This window comes from Lathamus discolor, chromosome Z (genome assembly GCF_037157495.1).
Source record: "Lathamus discolor isolate bLatDis1 chromosome Z, bLatDis1.hap1, whole genome shotgun sequence".
In the NCBI taxonomy this organism is placed as follows: domain Eukaryota; kingdom Metazoa; phylum Chordata; class Aves; order Psittaciformes; family Psittacidae; genus Lathamus; species Lathamus discolor.
The window spans coordinates 85,382,839-85,401,671 of record NC_088909.1 but is presented as its reverse complement, the minus strand read 5'-3'; the positions used below and the strand labels follow the sequence as shown (position 1 = coordinate 85,401,671).

Sequence of the window (18,833 nt, the reverse complement as noted above, 5' to 3'; positions counted from 1 at the left end):
CCAAAAATATCTTAACAAAAATATCTGTACAATAGAATCTCTAAAATGTCTCAAATTTCTTAGAAGTGAAAGAAAGGAGTATGTGGAGGTCACACTGTGCTCTCTGAGATAAAATAATACAAATTAGGAAGGTAGCTGTTCTTCATTTCGGAACAAAATGTTTCTTTCCTGTTAATATGAAGTACTGCCATTAGAAGGAAAAAAGATATAAACAATGTTTTTCGCAGAACTACTCTCTGACTTTGAAAACAGCAAACCATGTTATGAAGGGAGAAAGATCCTCTGCCTCAAGAAACTGCTGGACATGGCCACAGCCCAGAGCTACCAATCTCCTCTGCTCTCCTACAAACTGGATCTCAAGAGTGCTGGTTTTCTACATCCAGGCCTTATACTGGGGAGAGGTAAAAATTCTCTCTAGTATAGTTGACCAGGATATAGGGGATTTCAGCACTGCCTGTGCCCTGGCTGTATCTAACATGCTGTGCTTCAGAATTTTACCACTCCTGGTATATTTGAGGACCGTGCACCAAACGAATGATGAGAGTAGATCCTTCTGGTGTATTTCTAAATCACTTTAGTTTAAGAAGCAGAACCCTAGTTAGCTCTAGTAAGAACTATTCTAATTTCAGCCTCATTTACACACAGAAAGTATTTCTGAAGTTGTGATGGTGACTGGTTACTGGTTGCACATGTAAATACAATTTCTTCAGCTGCTGGTTCTCCTGTGAAACCAAACTTGCCCCCAAATAACAGTAACAGGAAAAAAAACCCCACCAAACATTCATATGCAGAAAATAGACACCTAGTCATCAACAGCCTCAGGATATTCAGAGGTATACCGGAACTCCCTAAAAAATACATATCTAACTGAAGCAAATTTGGATGGATACATGCAGGAAATCTTTGGAAATGCCCAAAAGCACAAAACATATGGGGATATTATATATATATTCAGTGTTGTTTTATACTGCCTTATTAAGATAAGCTGTTTTACAGATGCTGTTTGCTTGTATCAACTAGAAATAGCAGGATCCAAACACAATTTGCTGAGCAATTTGAATTATTTCTTTTCCTGTGCAATATATTTCGTTTCCTCTGCAAATAGCACATTCAGGGCTGACAATGTGTTTTAGGTATACTACAGGTTATGTAGCCAAGATTACTTTAATAAGGTTTAAAGTAATTCTGTAATACGGTATTTCTTATATCTGAGTAAAACTAAGGTAATTTGTTGGCACTGAAAAAACACTTCTGCTTTGTAAAATAGACTTACTAAATTTTTCCTATTGTAAGGGGTCAATTAATCTAATCCCATTAATATTATAAAATTTTAAACAGAGTAAGACAAAGTAAGCCCATTTTCATTGCCCTTGGCTGTTCTTATGATGCAACATGAACAACCCAGGAGAAGTTAAATCTTTTGATCTTAAAGAAGTTTTCAGGCATGTCCTTTTCCCTAAAATATGCGCTTCATTGGCAGGAACAGCAAGAATTTTACCGGCTAAAGTAAAATGTTGTTGCAACCTGTTCAATAGTCTGCTTTCATACCCTTCAATTTTAATGCTGTGTTTGAATATGAATTTGTTGTGTACTAATAGAACAAAGTCATTAAGCAAACTATTGAGCTCTAGGGATAGTAAATTTAGACTTGCTGGGTTTTAAACATCTTTCTTAGAACAGTGTTTGTGATTCAGATCAGCCAAAATGTGCATTAATTCATGCCTTTATACTTAATCCTGCTGAACCCAGAGTGAAAATACCCGGGCAATAAATACGCTGCCATTCACATACATGTACAAGAAGAGTCTTCTGTTGCAGCACTAGTTCAGTCTCTGCTACAGTGTTTCAGAAAGTGCTAAAGTGTACAGAAAGTCCGGAAATCAGACACTTGATGTGTCACACAAAACAAAACCCCAACCCAAACCAAACCAAAGTCAAACCAAACCAAACCAAATCAAACCAGATCAAACCAAACCAGAATAAAAAAATTAAACACCCCCCCAATCCAAACTAACAAACAAACAAACAAAAAAAAATCACAACCAGAGAAACCAGTTACATAGCTTAGTATTGATAGAAAAAAAATGCAGAAGTCTTTTAAGTCTTATAAAACTGTCAGGTCTGATAGGAAGATGCATCTTATGGAGAACGAATTTTCCCCAGTTTACTTTACCTCTTGCTGGGAAAGCTGCTAAGAAGTAAAATGCTCAGCTTCCTTTCACCCAAGCCCCGCACAAAAATGGCAATAGTCCAAACAGTTAAAAATAGACGGATTATCCAGGCCTTTAGATTAAAAGACCTTGTTCCGTGGTTGCCACATATGTTCCCTCTTAGGCAGGTATTTATATTCCTACATATAATACTTCAGGCCCACCTTTCCATTGCTCATAGAGTACCTAAACACTTCATGGTCCTGCAGTGCTACTGAATGTGTGTAGCACAGAAATGTGGTAACTTTCTTGCCAGAGCTACTATGAAGCCTACCAGAGCAAATTATAAAAAGGTCTGAATATAATTTTGTGGTTGTTGATAATGTGCAAAGACTATTACAATGATTTCTGAATATGCTACAGACAATTTTCTCATGTCCAGACATCTCAAGTTCTTTAAAAAAAAAAAAAAAGTATAAAGATGGATGTCATAGTTGGGTGAATTACAGCATTCAGTGTGCAAGTAAAATTGTAGAATTTGTCTCCCTGCCTTGGACTACTGCCCAAAGCATCGTATAGGTTTGACATGTCAAGCCTTAAACAAATTAACATGAAATCTCAGCAAAATGCAGTTGAAGCACATCCACAGGATGGCAGTAGAAAATAGCTATCAAGAGGTCTGCTGTAAGTCTATGACTGTTGTTATGACTCAAAAGAATAGAAAACATCTCTTCTAACAGCCACAGCAAATCAAAGTTGGACTTAAATACCCTACAAATAACATTTATTACTCTGGGAACAGATTCTCAGGGCTCAAGAAGAGCAGAACAAGAAAAGTAACTAACTAAAGATAGGTGACTTAATTATGCCAAGACCCTTCTGAGCTTGTTTCGGAGGTATTAAAAAAAGGCAAAACAAGATGACTTCATTTTATAGCAAAACCTGGATTTTAAATATTCCTGGCCAAGATTCAAAACCAGATGTCTGGCAGATGTAGTAAAACTGGTGAATTGTAGGTTATCTGATACAATCTGACCTTGATTTACTTTGTGGGAGTTGACCTACTTCTATTCCACTTGCTGTTTGGGTTTGGGTTACTGGTTGTATCTACTCCTTGACAAGAGTCTGGCCTTAAAAAGTTTGTGCTTCCCAAGCTAGTTCACAAGAAGATATTTATCACTTATGTAAAACTAATGATTACATTTTAAAGTCATAAAAACCTCCTATATGTTACTTCTTCAGAGAATTTCAACTCTCTTCCATTCATATTTATATTACAGGCAGAGGTAGGAAACTGCGAAATTATTGCAAGCCTCTTGGGCATACATTACAACACAAGCCATAATGACCTCATCACACAGTATTTTTTTTCTGCATCACTCTGCCAATGCAGAGGACAAAGAGGGCTTGAGGGTAAAACACAAACTTGGTTTCCTTCATCTGCTGCAGAAGTTTGGAAGGTGCACTGTGAATTAGGTTGGGGACTGCAAGACAAGAAAGCAGTCCCATGGTTAAAGTAGTTGAGTGCTATCAGAAGAAAGTATACAATCACCACCCCTGCCACAAAATTCATATATGACGTGAGCAAGTCACATAAAGCTAACTAAATAGTCATAAAATATGCATTTCACATTTTCTGGATGTTCAGCTTAGCACCTTCAGGTTTGTCTTGCTGAAGCACTGAGCAGTGAAGTTGCATTTCCAGCCATTACCTCATCAAAAATGCTCAGTGACTGGGATAGTTGGTACCACATGTGCCAGTCCACAGGTTTCCTTTCCTAATGGACAGTGCTAAAGTAAGTTTTAACAATACATTTTTCCTCTGTGCCTCAGTTGCTACATACATCACCTCTTTTCAATGCAGTGTTTGAAAAATATGGAATTATTAATTAATATGTATTAATTAATAGGTAGATCAGTGTGAATGCATACAGAAACCAAATCTATCAAGATTTTGAAGCAACCTGAACTCTGCCTTGCAGGCAGCTGATGAAGAAGAAACTGAGATGTGTGCTAGATGTGTGCTATGTATTGCATATATGCACATTTTCAAATTGCTCACCACACCCCTACCTGGCAAAAAGCCAGTATAGTCCCTAAATAACTTGGAGTATAATTTAAGAAACACCTTTTGTATTATGCTGCCCAATAATGGCAAAGTCCCAGCAGTTTGGTAACTGGCTAGTCTCCAAGAGGAGTTGCGCAGGAGGAAAAGCAGTGGCTGCCCAGCTTGGTCTCTTGTGCATGGCAGCATGAACTAGCCTCCTTTACACACTTCGCTTCCAGTCCAATCTCCAGCTGCATTTTGCTGCTCATTTGTGGTCATTTAGCTGACTAGGTGTACAAAAATGTGTCTATTGGAATAGTAAAATAGTGACAGAGTGAGCAAAGCTTTTGTGCCTAGATAGTCTTTAGAGGGGAAGCTGAAAGCCGGGTTCAGGACCAGATTCTCTCTGGATTCAGCTTTCCACTGAAACAGATCATTATATGTATGAAGGACTTCATACACAAAAGCAGATCATGCAGCTTATTGTACCATATATGCCTGGGAAGGCTGTTCAGCCCTACACCTACTTGCAGAAGGCGTAAATTCCCAGCAAAATGTGGCAAGTTATGCCTGGCTGCGGAGATAAGAAATTTATTAGAAGGAAAGACAGGACCGTCATAGGTGGGCAGTGGTGGCTTATAAACTGTAGTTGGTCTGGATTAAAAAAAAAAAAACAAACAGAAAAAAAAATCCTGGGAAGCAAGTTATTTGAGTCCCTGCAGGTATTAATTTTCAAATAATTATATGAAACATTACTAAGCTTTGCCCCAGTCTAAAAAACCACATGTCTGGGAAGTGACTTTTAGAACTGACAATTTTCTTATGATCAGCTGGCAAAAACTGGCAGTGACGGCTCCATCATTTTTAAAATTCTGAAAAAAATATCTCATCTACAGTATGTGTGGGCAGAGTCCTGGCACAGGTAGATTTGGCTTATCAGCCTTTTTATATTGATAATACAAAGGACCAAGTTCTATCTAAGTTGTTGCAAAAAATACTAACAACTCAGCTGCAAGTAAATTTCTGAGGTGGAATTCCAGAAAGCTATTATTGCGCACATAAGCTTTTTAAAAAATAAAAATGGGGAAGAATTTGCTGCAATCCCAAAGATAGCAAAACCTATTTGAAACAACTATTATCTACCAATACAGATGTTCTGGAACACGTCATTTACATTCTTTTTGTCATTCCTAGCAATGATTATTTTTGCCTTCATTAACATCAATGGCTTTTCCAGTTGTTTTTTCTTCACTTCATTTTAAGAAAATATTTGTGGTTGCTACATTCAGGAATGCAAAAATGATGGCTATTTCTATATATTTATTAGAATTATATTATTGAGTTTGGATGATGGAATAATTCTTGCCAAGAGAGCAATTTTCTGAGGTATAACATAAACACTAGCTCTTAATATTAAAGCTTAGTTCTTTAGATTCATAAGTAGCCTAGTATGGTTATTCAATACAAACACAACACTGCATATCAATGACTTGTGTGAAGAAGCATAAACTTTCATAATGCAAATAAAAAGAAAAGAATGCATCATGCATTTACAAACTGGAGATATTTTTCATCATATTTGAAACTTCTAGTGAATGACATAATGAATAGGACTGTGACAGGAGAAAGAGTACACTGTCCCTAGGCAAAAGCCTGAGAAATTTTACATAAAATTTGTTTCAGGAGAGAAGAAAGGAGAAATATCCTAGTCTTTCCAAGAAAATGTGTTCTTACACTTGACATACAATAGCATATGACTCAACTGTTCTTCCTTTATTCCCTTAAGTGGCATAAAATTAGCATTAAAATGTACCTGTTTCTGGGAATAAAAGCTAAACCATGTCATCTAGCAGCAATGCTTGCAGGACATGAAAACTGCTCTGAGTTTTCTCATAAGAGGTCTGGAAAGTCAGGAGCAGTGCCTGAGTCATTTTTGTATCCTCTTAATGCTGAGTATGTACACTCCTAGTGACCCTGAATACAAATTTGTAGCAGACTGATTAACAGCTCAGCATGATTCAAGCCCACAGTCTCATCCAGAAGATGATGTTCAGCTCCAGACAATGATCTTTATTGTCATCCCCACCGTTTCACAGCCAATACTCTAATGCATCTATATTGCTGTTTTGGACCAACAACTGTCTTTATAGCCAGATGCACTAAGAGGAACCCAGAAATATTCCATTATTGTTTTCAGAAATACTAGTCATTAGCTGTCTTTTAAATGAGAGTAGCAGTTAGACCTTCTTTTTTCACATGAAGTGACATTTGTAGTGTTTTCCTCATTAGGTGATGTTTGATGCAAAATACCAAATAGCTCAAAACCATCTTTTTCCTCTTTGTAAGTCAAACTATTAATTCAGCCCACTCAAAATACCACTTACCTCTGTAAAGCTCATACATAACCATTTCTAATTACCATTTCTGCTGACACATAGTGTCAGTAAAGTTAGGGGAGGTGTATGTGCACATACCTTCTGTCAGTAGGATATAACTCCACAGTAATAACATCTAGAGAGTTCCATGCTGAGATGGTGAGGCCATTGTAGAGGCACAGCATACCTATCATCATGGATTCACTGGTCCCAAACCACAGGAAAAAACAGCTGATGCCAGAGAGAACCATGGAACCACCTAGGTTTGAAACAGGTAAAATGAGCATGAAGTGGAACTGTATTTTAAAAATTACCATTTTTTTTTTTTTTTTTTTTTTGTCTAATGTTTCTAAACACACAGCACAGCTAAATAACTGACACATATACTCGAGTTAAAAACTAAAGAGACCTCCTCTGCTAGAAAGACCAGTCAGGCAGTCAAGCATCGTAAGGTGCTCATAGGAAAAAAAAGTAACTCCTCAAATATTAGGATATATCATAAAGTACGTAGTATAAAGTTTACTGAAACCCCCTCTGAAATCTGTAATTAAGCTATTCGGGGAAAACAACCCCATTATCCCTTGTTTATCATCTTCTGCAATTACATGAAACTCATTTATATATTGTAGCAATAAAAACACTGAGTGGGAATTGCATTTGTATAGAGATATTCTCCTAGAAAATGTAAAGCACTGAACTACCACAGTTATTTAAGTAAACCAGATGTAAGTAAATTGAATACAGTTTTGTCATTGCAGACAATCCACGGGAGTTATAGAATCATAGAATAGTTAGGGTTGGAAAGGACCTCAAGATCATCTAGTTCCAACCCCCCTGCCATGGACAGGGACACCTCGCACTAAGCCATGTCACCAAAGGCTCTGTCCAACCTGGCCTTGAACACTACCAGGGATGGAGCACTCACAACCTCCCTGGGCAACCCATTCCAGTGCCTCACCACCCTAACAGGAAAGAATTTCCTCCTTATCGCCAATCTAAACTTCCCCTGTTTAAGTTTTAACCCGTTACCCCTTGTCCTGTCACTACAGTCCCTCATGAAGAGACCCTCTCCAGCATCCCTATAGGCCCCCTTCAGGTACTGGAAGGCTGCTATGAGGTCTCCACGCAGCCTTCTCTTCTCCAGGCTGAACAGCCCCAACTTTCTCAGCTTATCTTCATACGGGAGGTGCTCCAGTCCCCTGATCATCCTCGTATCTTCAATTGTCTTACTTTGCAAAGTAGATAACAGCAAAGGACTTCTGACTCTTCCAAGTGGCTGCTCCACTAGCTGAGGAGCATCTCAGCACACCTCACCTGTGCACATCTCGCTTTTCTTTCAGCTGGAACAGAGAGGAGCCAATGGCCATCACTCTCCAAAATCTCATCTCAAATGCCTAAATAATGGTTTTGTAATATCAGTGTGGAAGAGCAATGGCTGATACTGTGGCATAGCAGAACTGGATACAGAACCCTTTGTTCCTAGAGTTTCTAAATTGCTAAATTCAGCTCTGCTCCCAGGCCGAAAGTCAAAACACAGTGCTGCACCAGCTACTAAGAAAGAAAAAAGTGACTGCTACTGCTGAACGCAGGACAATTGGTGACTTTTAAAATTGGCCCTTACAATGCCATAGAAACAAAGTATCTGCGGAAGGAATGTTCTGTATCTCTTTGAGCTTAATTCTTTAAAAAGAGAACATGCTACTTTATCAGGAGAGCTTTAGATTTTGGTGTTGTTCCCTGTTTTAAACCAAAGCCTCTACCTAGCATCGTTAACCGTCCAATTCTATCCATCAGGAGAGCGGACACAATATTCCCTGGTAACACTGCCAAAGTTCCCAGGAAATTAACAAAGTAAATCCAGTAGGCACTGTAGTCATCATCAAAAGAAATCTGGCATCCTGTCCTGATGTGGAAAAATGTGCAATTTATCAATTCGCTGTCAACAAATTTATACTGCTCGAGATCTGTGGAAAGAAGAAAAAGAGACATTTCAGGTAACAGCTGACTCCATGTGCCGCATTTGATTAGAAACATTTCAAGTTTACACAACTTTAATGACAATTCTGAGCTTTCATTGCTTCATAAAATGGGACTAGTTATTGCTGCTAATTTTGATGTCTTTTTCTCTTAATAAAAAATATGCAAAAGCTCATAAAAAAAAGGAGCTAAGGCCTTGAGTTAGGCAGGATAGACTACTGTATTTCAGCTCTGCTTGGACTGTATTTGGTTAAGGTCTTTCACCACCAGCTGGTCTTGCGTAAAAGGTACTGGTCATCTGCAAGTTTCTATCATTCTGTTTTGCTCGGTATCAGATCTTCTGTTTCCATATCAGACAGCCTTTTAGAGGAAACTGCAAATTACGGTCAGTTTGGTTTGACTTCCTTTATAGTGAGACATTCATACAGAATTCAGATTAAACTAATTTTCATTTCTAAGAAGGCCTCATAGTCTTCAGCTCAAACACAGATGAGTTCCCACATGCAGCTGTTCAAGCCATTCTTCCAATAGCATTTCAGAGATCTCTCCCTAAACTTCCTCTCAGTTTCCATTCCTCCTGTCAGCCTTATAACCCTGAATCATGAATACCTTCCTCTCAGGCAAAGAAAGCTGAGTGCCACTTGCTCTAAAACCTAAGTCTATTAATAGTATGACTGTTGGAGTTGCTTGAAACTGGTAGGAAGTGTCCCATCTTTTCCACAAGCTTAGTTGGCCATGTTCTACTTTCAGTTATGTTTTGATAAAAGTGAAAAAAAAAAAGAGTCCTCTGTTTAACATATGAAAATATGCATTCCCATTTTTGTTACAATACTTTGGAGAGTGGGAATGATTATAGATTAGGTAGCTTGCATGCTGAACTCCGATTTCCATGCCACAGCAAGCACAATGAACAATGTATTTCACCAGTCCTATTTAGACTAAGTAACCCCCCCCCCCAAAGTTAAACCTACCAGTAAAGCAATAAATATATTTTCTCCCTTCCAGAGTGAATCTCTTTAGAGATATTAAAATCAAAGAGAAGTTTATTATCTGAGTCAATATTAGGCCTGATGTATCTCTAGTGCAGGTGTGAGCTGATCCTTTCACTTTTCTGTTATAACATTACAGATGCCTGTTGCTTTTTTATAGCTTTCTATTCCCTACAAGAGGGCTTTTAGTATCAGAAATCCAGAAATTACAAATATAAGATGAGAACACACAGCTGAATGGAGACTCAGCATTTTTTCTCATAATACCTGTGTTGTAGAAGGTGGTATTCACAAAAGTACAGTTCCTGAAGTATGTGTTCAGTGAAGTAATATCTTCAAACACACAGTTCTTAAAAAGTGAATCTTCAAAGGTTACTGATTTAAACTTCATCATAATAAACCTGCCCAGTAGAAATAATTTCTGTCAGTCTACCTTCATATGTTAGAAAGAGCAACAGGTCAAGCTGACGCAAATGATTCCTTAAAGGCATTCTGGGAATGTAATTAATGATTACCTGATTCTAGAATATTATTGTTCAGAAAAAACATTAATAAGAAGAATAGCTCCACACAGCTACCAGCCACAACAATTCCTTTGATAATATTTCAGTTATTAGTTGTCCTTAATCATCAGCCAAAAACAATGTCATGACATTAATGGAATAGCCGTGGAAAATAACTATTACTTATAACTTGACATTACAGTCAGAAATTGGGAGATCACGCTCCAGAAACTCAGTCTCTTGGAACAAACAATTGCCCACTAGTACCAGGAAGCTGGAAGAAAAGAATATTTTAAAGAACTTGTATTTTTCCAGACGAACACAGTAGGCATTGTGTTAGCCTCAAATATGAAACAGGAACACAATGATTACATTGCCAGTTACACAGCCACCTATCTAACTGGAAGTTTGTGTTTGTTCCCCCTGTGTGTGTGGATGCAACTGCATTTACTGTGTACATAAAACAGGTATAAGCAAATTTTTAGTAACTTTTTCTTATTTCTGAACATTCCTTTTCCTACTGACTCATTTAGCTTCTGGAATTTGATCATGACTGTCATTCAAGTCATTCACAGAAAAAGTCAGTGATGAAGTGCATTACTAGCAATAATTTTCTACCTCAATGTTAATAAAATAAAAAAATGCTGGAAGCCTTTTTAGTATTCTAGAAAATAACATTACTATGTTAAGAAAAAAAAAAAGAAATTTAGAAATACATCAGTATTTTTGTGATGTCTTCTATTTCACATGAAGGTGCGGAACAAGCTCATAATTTTGCTGGCAGACTTCGCTCAAAGTGGCAAGAGTTTTAAAAGCAGTGCTTTAACTGTTATACAGTTGTAAGAACTGTTAAAACATCAAAGCCTTCAAAACACAGACCTGGCTTTGCTCTAATTAAACATGGTGTGACTAGCTAAATAATTTTCTTATGACTATTATTATAAGACTAATAGTAGCAATAGGACACAAAATATGTTACCTATGAAAAAGTAGGAATTAAACTCTCACCAATAAAGTTCTTGGAATCTTTATGAGAAAGAAAAGCTGATCGTTTGCTACAGGAAAAGATTTCTAGCTAATGAATTCTCTTTGTCTATTGGTCAGAAGAATGGTGTTTTCAGCCCATTAGTTTCATTTACTGTATCATTTCTCATTTGTGACAGACTGATTAAAATCAGTGTTTAGTGTCAACTCATTATCATTTTTCATATAGCACTTCCCGTTTTAAAATGTAGCCTAATTCCAGAGGAGAACAAAGAAAATTTAGCAATTAAATTAGTCAGTTGGAAAAGAAATGACAGACTATGTGTTCTACATTCTTCTGATGCACTTTCTAGCTTTGGACAGAAAATATGACTATATTAAAATTGGTGTTGCGATGATTTGCATTAAAGCCCAAGGGAGATGTAACAAAGTAAAATGTCAAGTACTAATGGGTCTTCTATTTAAGAAAGAACATGAGGGAAATACAGATTGAGGGTGGGTGGAGTATTTCAACATTTGTGGGGGAAAAATATTAAACGAGCTAATACTTCTGTGGAAAATGTTTTGGTCATCTCAAATAACTGTCAGAGGCTTCTTAAATCCTCACATTTGTAAGAGTAAATTAGTGTTTTGGAGCAGATAAATATTTAAGTGTTTTACAAGAATTTTCAGTTTAAATTGATAAGACCCCAGTTGATGGAGTGAAGCCAGTTACTGACAGTAGATAGTTCTTTGCTTTTAGGAGAACATCTGTCTCCTAGAAAGGAGTGAAACTGGAAAGCTATGGCTAGTTTGAAAATGAAATAACTGCATCTTCTTGTCTGAAGTGCATAAATTTTCAGATGTGTCAAAACTCAATTTCTTACAAAAATAATTTTAAAAGCCTTGTATTACAAAAGACAGTAATTTTACTCACCTAGATTTATTTTCTTATGGAAATAATAATTACATAGCATCACAACTCCAGCAGACCAATCACATGGTTATAACTTAAGAGAAACCAGATACCTAAACCAGCTGTGTTTAATTTTCCCCTAAGTTCCCTAGTTATCTGTGAAGTCCAGATAGAGCCTTAATATGTTCAGATTCAGCCGAAAAGAACCCCAACAAAACAACACAAAAGTAATTGCCAAAATGTTGTTTCCCATTCAGATCTGTTTGTATTTTTTATTGATTTTTGGTAACATTTGGCTTTTATTTTTCTGTTATAAGATGCTAATGTCTCAATGTTCAGCGTTTTCACAGAAGCATCTTTCATTCATATAGAAAAGAATTAGCAACAGAGATGAAAGTATGTCCTTTCCCAGGCCCCTACAATATGCTTCATGTGCTGGGTCTGAAGATCTTTGAATCCCACTGTGAAAGGATGTATTGTTAATTTAGGCTTTCTGGTCCGTTTTTCAGGATGACAAGGAACCGTGTCTGCTTGAGGGATCCTCACACAGGAACCACTAGGGCATGTATAGGTTCATTTCTCCCCGTGCTCCACAAGACACAAGAAATCAAGATCACGAATAAATTCCCATTAAAAAGTAACAAAAGCAAGTATCATTAGCTGATGGAGAAAAATACAAGATTATTAGGACATGCTTTAAAACATCATTTTTATTCCAGCTAAGTCAGCATATTAGGAAATCTCTAAACCTGTCATTGATGTATTCTCCATTGCTGTGAATCTGATTTTCCAGTGTGAAGTTGAAGACGAAATGTGAAACCTCCTCATTGCGGAAATGTTTCACTCGGGATGCGTACTCGTCTGACTGCAGATGTTTAATGACGTCGGGAAACCAGACAGATAGGCCATAGTAGCTGAAAAAAACAGAAAAAAGCTCAGTCACCAGTCTTACTTGTTGGGAAATCTGTCTAAGCTGAGGATGAACAGCTCTTATGTAAAGGAGCAGTTGTTCCATATCCTGGTTTCAGCTGTAACAGTTGATTCTTTCTAATAGCTGGTGCAGCGCTATCTTTTGGCTTTAGTCTGAGAACAATGCTGATAGCACACCAATGTTTTAGTCATTGCTAAATAATGCTTGCTCTAATCAAGGACTTTTCAGTCTCATGCTCTGCCAGTGAGGAGGTGCACAAGAAGCTGGGAGGGAGCAGAGACAGGACACCTGACCCAAACTAGCCAAAGGGGTATTCCATACCACAGCACATCATGCCCAGTATATAAGCTGGGGCTAGTCACCTGGATGGGACCAATCACTGCTCAGATCTGGCTGGGTATCGGTCAGCAGGTGCTGAGCAATTGTATTGTGCTTCACTTGTGTTTATTGAGCTTTCATTTCTTTTTTGTTATTTCCTATTATTATTATTATTCCTATTGTTAGTATTCTTTCTACTATCAGTATATTTTACTTTATTTTGGTTATTAAACTATTCTTATCTCAACCCATGGGTTTTGCATTCTTTCTATTCTCCTCCCAACCCACCTGGGGAGGGGGAAAAATGGGTGGGAATGAGTAGCTGCGTGGTGCTGAGTTACCAGCTGGGTTTAAACCATGACAGTCCATCATAGTAGAATCCACCACAAAATAAAAATATTGAAAGATGCTGACACCAGAAGATACTCTTTTCTGAAGCAGATATTTTTGATGAGGTAAGTTTGCAAGTAAGAACAGGCTAACTGATAGATATAACATTTTGTGGAAAGATACTGGATAGAACCCTTCTGAATAAAAAAGATAATCATAGCAATAAAAATTTGCATGCAAATGATTCTTCTGTCCATCAAGTCTATCAAAAATTATTTAAGATTTCAACCACTCTTACCCGAAAGACAGGGTGAACCATACAGCTGTAAGTTTGATCGTATTATCCTTCACCGGGTAGTTGAAGCATCTCATAAATGTCAACCAAATCTGTAAATCATTAGGAAATACATTTATTGTAAATTGTATTTTGAACAATTTTGCTAAATGATAAAACCTGATTTGCTTCCTTCTTCAGGGCCTCTGAGAGAGGAAATAACTCTATGTTAATCACAAGTCACTGGTCACACAAGTATCTTAATCTCCAGATATAGCCAGGTTGTGCATGTTATATGACTTTTGACTTCTTTTCATAGAATCATAGAATGGTTTTGGTTGGAAGGGACCTTTAAAGATCATCTCGTTCCAACCCTCCTGCCACAGGCAGGGACGTCTACCACTAGATCAGGTTGCTAAAAGCCCCACCCAAACTGGCCTTGAGCACTGCCAGGAATGGGGCAGTCACAACTTCTTTGGGCAGCCTGTTCCAGTGCCTCACCACCCTCATCATAAAGCATTTATTCCTAATGTCCAATCTAAATCCATGCTATTATAGTCTAACACTCCTACCCCTTCTCCTGTCATTACAGGCCTCAGTAAAAAGTCTCCCTCAATCTTTTTTATAAGCCCCCTTTAGGTACTGAAAGGCTGGTATAAGGTCTCTCTGGGGCCTTCTCTTCTCCAGGCTGAACAGTCCCAACCCTTTCAACCTTTTCTCATAGGATAGGTACTCCAGCCCTCAGATCATCTGTGCAGCCTTCTCTGGACTTGCTCAAACAGGTCCATGTCCTTTTTAAGTTGGGGGCCCCAAAGCTGGTCTCAGTACTGCAGGTGGGGTCTCAAGAGACCAGAGTAGAGAGGCAGATCTGCTGGCTATACTTCTTTTTATGCAGCTTAGGATGTGATTGGCTTTGTGGGATGCAAGCACACATTGCTGGCCTATATAAAATTATTTACACACCATTATGCACAGTGTTTATTAATTCACCCTCTGCTCTGACCACTTCAAAATTTCCAATATCTAGGCAACTTCATTTCACTATGTCAAATAAAGAGATCTTGTAAAAAATGTTTTCTTCTGATTTCCCAGTATTACACTTCTTTAAGTTTAGATAATCTATATTCCATAATTCAACAGTGACACAGAGTTCAATCATAACCTACTTCAGCTAGAAATTGGTACTTTAACTGTATGAGGAAAATATGGGACTACCTCCAGGTCAGAGACACTACAGCAGAGCCAACTGAGAATAGTGTTCTCTCCCCTCTTTCTCATCTCAAGATGATTTTCTCTTTTTGAAGAGAAGCATCAGTCTGTCTTAGGAGGTTTCAGCACACATTGTGCAACAAGGAGGTCTAACCCAGGGACTAGTCCAGTGAGATAACAAGCATATGAGACAGCCAGTCTGTAACTAAGTGGTTTAGTTTTGAAGGTGGTTTGGTAACAAGGCAAAATCACAACATTTCGATCTTCAACTACTCCATTTTTGTACAAATAACTATAAAAGAAGACACCTCCTGTGTTTGTATGGTTGGGTTTTTTTTGTTTGGTACTTTTTTATAGTGAAAATGCCAAGCAAAGTGGTTTTGTGACAAACCTTGGTTTACAACACTTTATCATAGGTCTGGAGACCTTCAAGATGCCAGATTTACCAGCTGTGAAAAGATATTTCTAACATTTTTTTCTAATAATGAGACTTTTCTCAATTTTCATTACAAGGTTCAAAGGTACTGCATAATTTTGGCTTTGCAAAGAAGTAATAAAGAATATGGAGCATACTGCCATTGAGCTTGCATTAAACTCTCTGAAATAGCTCTAACATAGTTTCCTGGTAAAACATTTAGCATGCCTAAAAATATATGCAGATACAAAGCCTTATAAAGATTTTATGACATCTATTTACACAATTTATTCACGACTTTACCATTTCTACATAATGTCAGTGCCTCAAGTTCATGCTGCAAATTTTCCATCTCATCATGTGTCACCTCTTTCTATAGGTATATATTGATACACATTTCCAGTATGTATTATACTGTGCTGCTTGGGAATATGGCTATGTAACTATCAGCCATCATTAGTGTGCATTTTCCTTCTCACAAACTGGGACCAACCTCTGTGATTCACCAGCACCTCTCCTGGGTCAGGAAATGAGAACCTCGCACTGGTTCCTGAATCTGCCAGTGCATGGAAAATGCAGCATTGCAGCTATCACCAGCATGAGCTCAAAAATCCATCCCATATCTGAAGGCTAACTAAAAAGAGGAAAGGTAGCACGTTACAGAACAAACAGAGATGTTGTTACTTACGCCATACAGCTCTGTGCGAATTCTAACAAAACACCTCCTGTACCAAGTTCCTGTATCGCTCTCTATTTCTATAAGCTCGTCTATCTGCTTTGGAGTTTTGATTCTGTTAACCTAGAAATAAAAACAGAACAACAAATATTTGCATTTTATGGGATAATTAGCTGTCTGTTTAGGAGATTTAGAAGGTTTTAATAAATCCCATAGATTAAAAATGAGCAGATGTTAAACCTGTGTCTACACTTTGAATGCTTTAGAAATATAAAGGAATAACAGCACACTATAATGCCAAATTTCATTATGGATGCAACTGTACTGGAAAAACTTTAGCTTTAAAGCATGCAGAAAATCAATTTCCTCTGACTGAAACAAGCTGTTACTGTCAGGTTCTGCTGGACTGTTGCTGTCCATATCCCTAATGCCACAAAGGATAAAACAGTATTTAAACCCCCAGTTAACCATGTCTGGATTTTGCTATCAAGATGTTTCTGACTTGCTATCACAACATTCTTGAAAGTCTACTGATTAAAGATACAGTAATGCAAATAGAAGTATTTGAAATGTCAAGAATTAATAGTTGAGTAACATTATTCTTTTGTTCTTATTTCCTTTACTGTTAGACAGGGAACTCTCTTTGTCTTTTGGATGTTGAATTTAACTATCTACTTTAATGAAGAGAGAAAAAGTTAGGTGAAATGATCTGGAACCGTGCATGTTATTGCTGTTATGAGCAATCACCTACTTCATCTAAAGTGAAATGAGATAAACAGACATCATGGAAGATTACAGAACTACCAGTGACAGAGGATGTGATGTTACCTACAATGCTAGTTTTCACTTGCACTCTCCTGTGTAGCAGAACAAGAATGTGTTATATTGTCTTTCCAGACACAGGATCTGACAAACTTTAACCATTGTATAGTTTTGGTTTTGGTTTCTGCTCTGGTCCCAGGTTCATACCAATATCACAAAAGGGAGTGTATTCACCCACAGTTTATTTTTAAATAATAGAAATAGAGAATGGAAAAAAAAAAAAAAAGATAAAATGGGGAAGGAGTCTGATATCTAGGGAGGGAGAGAGCAAGACACGGAGTGTCAGTGTATGGCTGACATTTCCGAAGGTCACAATAGCTTGTGTTTCTTCTTAAGAGAATGATGACACCACTACCCACAGATGCATCATAGTGGATTAGAGGACATCAGAGAATAGCAGTATTGGTGGTAAAGCTCTAGTTTTCAGGTCACTGCTTTTACAGATGTGCACTCTTTAAGATGTACCAGCAGCCTCATCCCATGAACAAGAACAAACAAATGCCCATTAAGTGGTTTAGCTATAATCACCATCATTTCCAAAATATTGCAGCTCACTGTCTTGCCATATCATGACTGCACCAAACACAAGACTGTACTCTTCTCATCATGCCTTTCTCAATAGCAATAACCTTGTCTGCATCATTTGATTGATTTTAAGCTTTTCTTAAACTGCTTTTATGAAACGTTATATGGAAGGCTGAGTTGAGGCTTCCAAGATTATTTAAGACCTTGTATATACAAACATCCTCACATACCACACCTCCAGATAGAAAGGGCATGCCTTCTGAATCGCGCTATAAACCAGTGCCACATATGTAAGCTCAGGGGCAGCCTTTTCACCTGACTCATTTGGAGCTTTGGAGGTTGGGGGAAGCATGTGTATATCCTAGGACCACTGTATGTGACTGGAGACAAAGAGCCGCTGGCCTTGATGGTTCTTTAACATAAGAAAAGTCCTATTGAATCAAGACAATGGTCCATCTGGACCATGCAAATTCAGCTGTCAGTATATGAAGAATGAAAGAAAAAAGTAAAGAATACCTATTTTAATGAAAATGGAACTTCTGTTTAAAAGCAATGGCTAGCAATATGCAGTGGTTTAAATCTTACAAAATCAAGACTTGCTGCAAAGAAAAGCTTTTTGCAGAATAAAAGATTAATATATCACAAAGAGTGGATAGAATTTTGGGTTTAAGGATAAAAAGGGGGTTTTTTTACTCAAACATTTAAACCAATGGATCTAATGAACATATATTTTAAGGACCCAGGAAGATAGTTAAGCATGTACATACACGTTTAACTTGGATAATTCCATAATAGAAGATACTATCAATTTTCTACCATCTCTGTTAATGTTACTACTCTAAAGAGAGATTTTCAGAAGTTTTCAAAGGTGCTATCATGACAGTCAGTAACTAGAATACACTTATTCGAGTTTCTGACTCAAAACCCAAGTGTTCATCAGTTGATGCCTTCCCTGTTCTAAAGGTTTGAAGATAAAATCCTCAATATGAGTAACAAGAGTAAACATGATATGTGAAAAAAGCTTCTAGGAAAAGATGAAATCAAGATAAGATAGGAAAACATACAAAAAGAAAGCACATTAAAATTATAGCAGTAATAAAAAGAAGTTACATCAGCTGTGGAGTTAGAAATACTATTAAAGCATATCAGATGTGACTAGTGACATGAAGTGGAGGAAAATAGTAACACAGAAGTCATAGAATTGTACTGGATGAAGAAACAGGGTTTAGGAGAGCTATGTGAATAAATTACTGAGACAAAATGTCACAGCAGGAATAGCTTACATTTTTTTAAAAAGAGAGACTAAAAGTATGACCCAAACAATTTATGCATAATTTTTTTTGCTATCTGGGTTAATAAGATTAATTGCTGATATTTCCAGTGAGGAGACAATGATGTATTTTCTAATCATAT

At 37.4% G+C, this 18,833-nt stretch overlaps 1 protein-coding gene across 1 annotated transcript in view; it reads right to left on the bottom strand.

Moving 5' to 3' along the window:
- The window catches only part of SV2C (synaptic vesicle glycoprotein 2C), a 76,701-nt gene that overhangs the window by 1,806 nt on the left and 56,062 nt on the right, over positions 1 to 18,833 (bottom strand). The window contains exons 6-11 of the mRNA XM_065662067.1: positions 16,086 to 16,196; positions 13,798 to 13,886; positions 12,670 to 12,834; positions 9,806 to 9,939; positions 8,333 to 8,536; positions 6,672 to 6,831 (exon numbers count right to left, since the gene is read on the bottom strand). Coding sequence (XP_065518139.1) covers positions 6,672 to 6,831; positions 8,333 to 8,536; positions 9,806 to 9,939; positions 12,670 to 12,834; positions 13,798 to 13,886; positions 16,086 to 16,196 — 863 coding nt within the window. The remainder of the gene's footprint in view (positions 1 to 6,671; positions 6,832 to 8,332; positions 8,537 to 9,805; positions 9,940 to 12,669; positions 12,835 to 13,797; positions 13,887 to 16,085; positions 16,197 to 18,833) is intronic.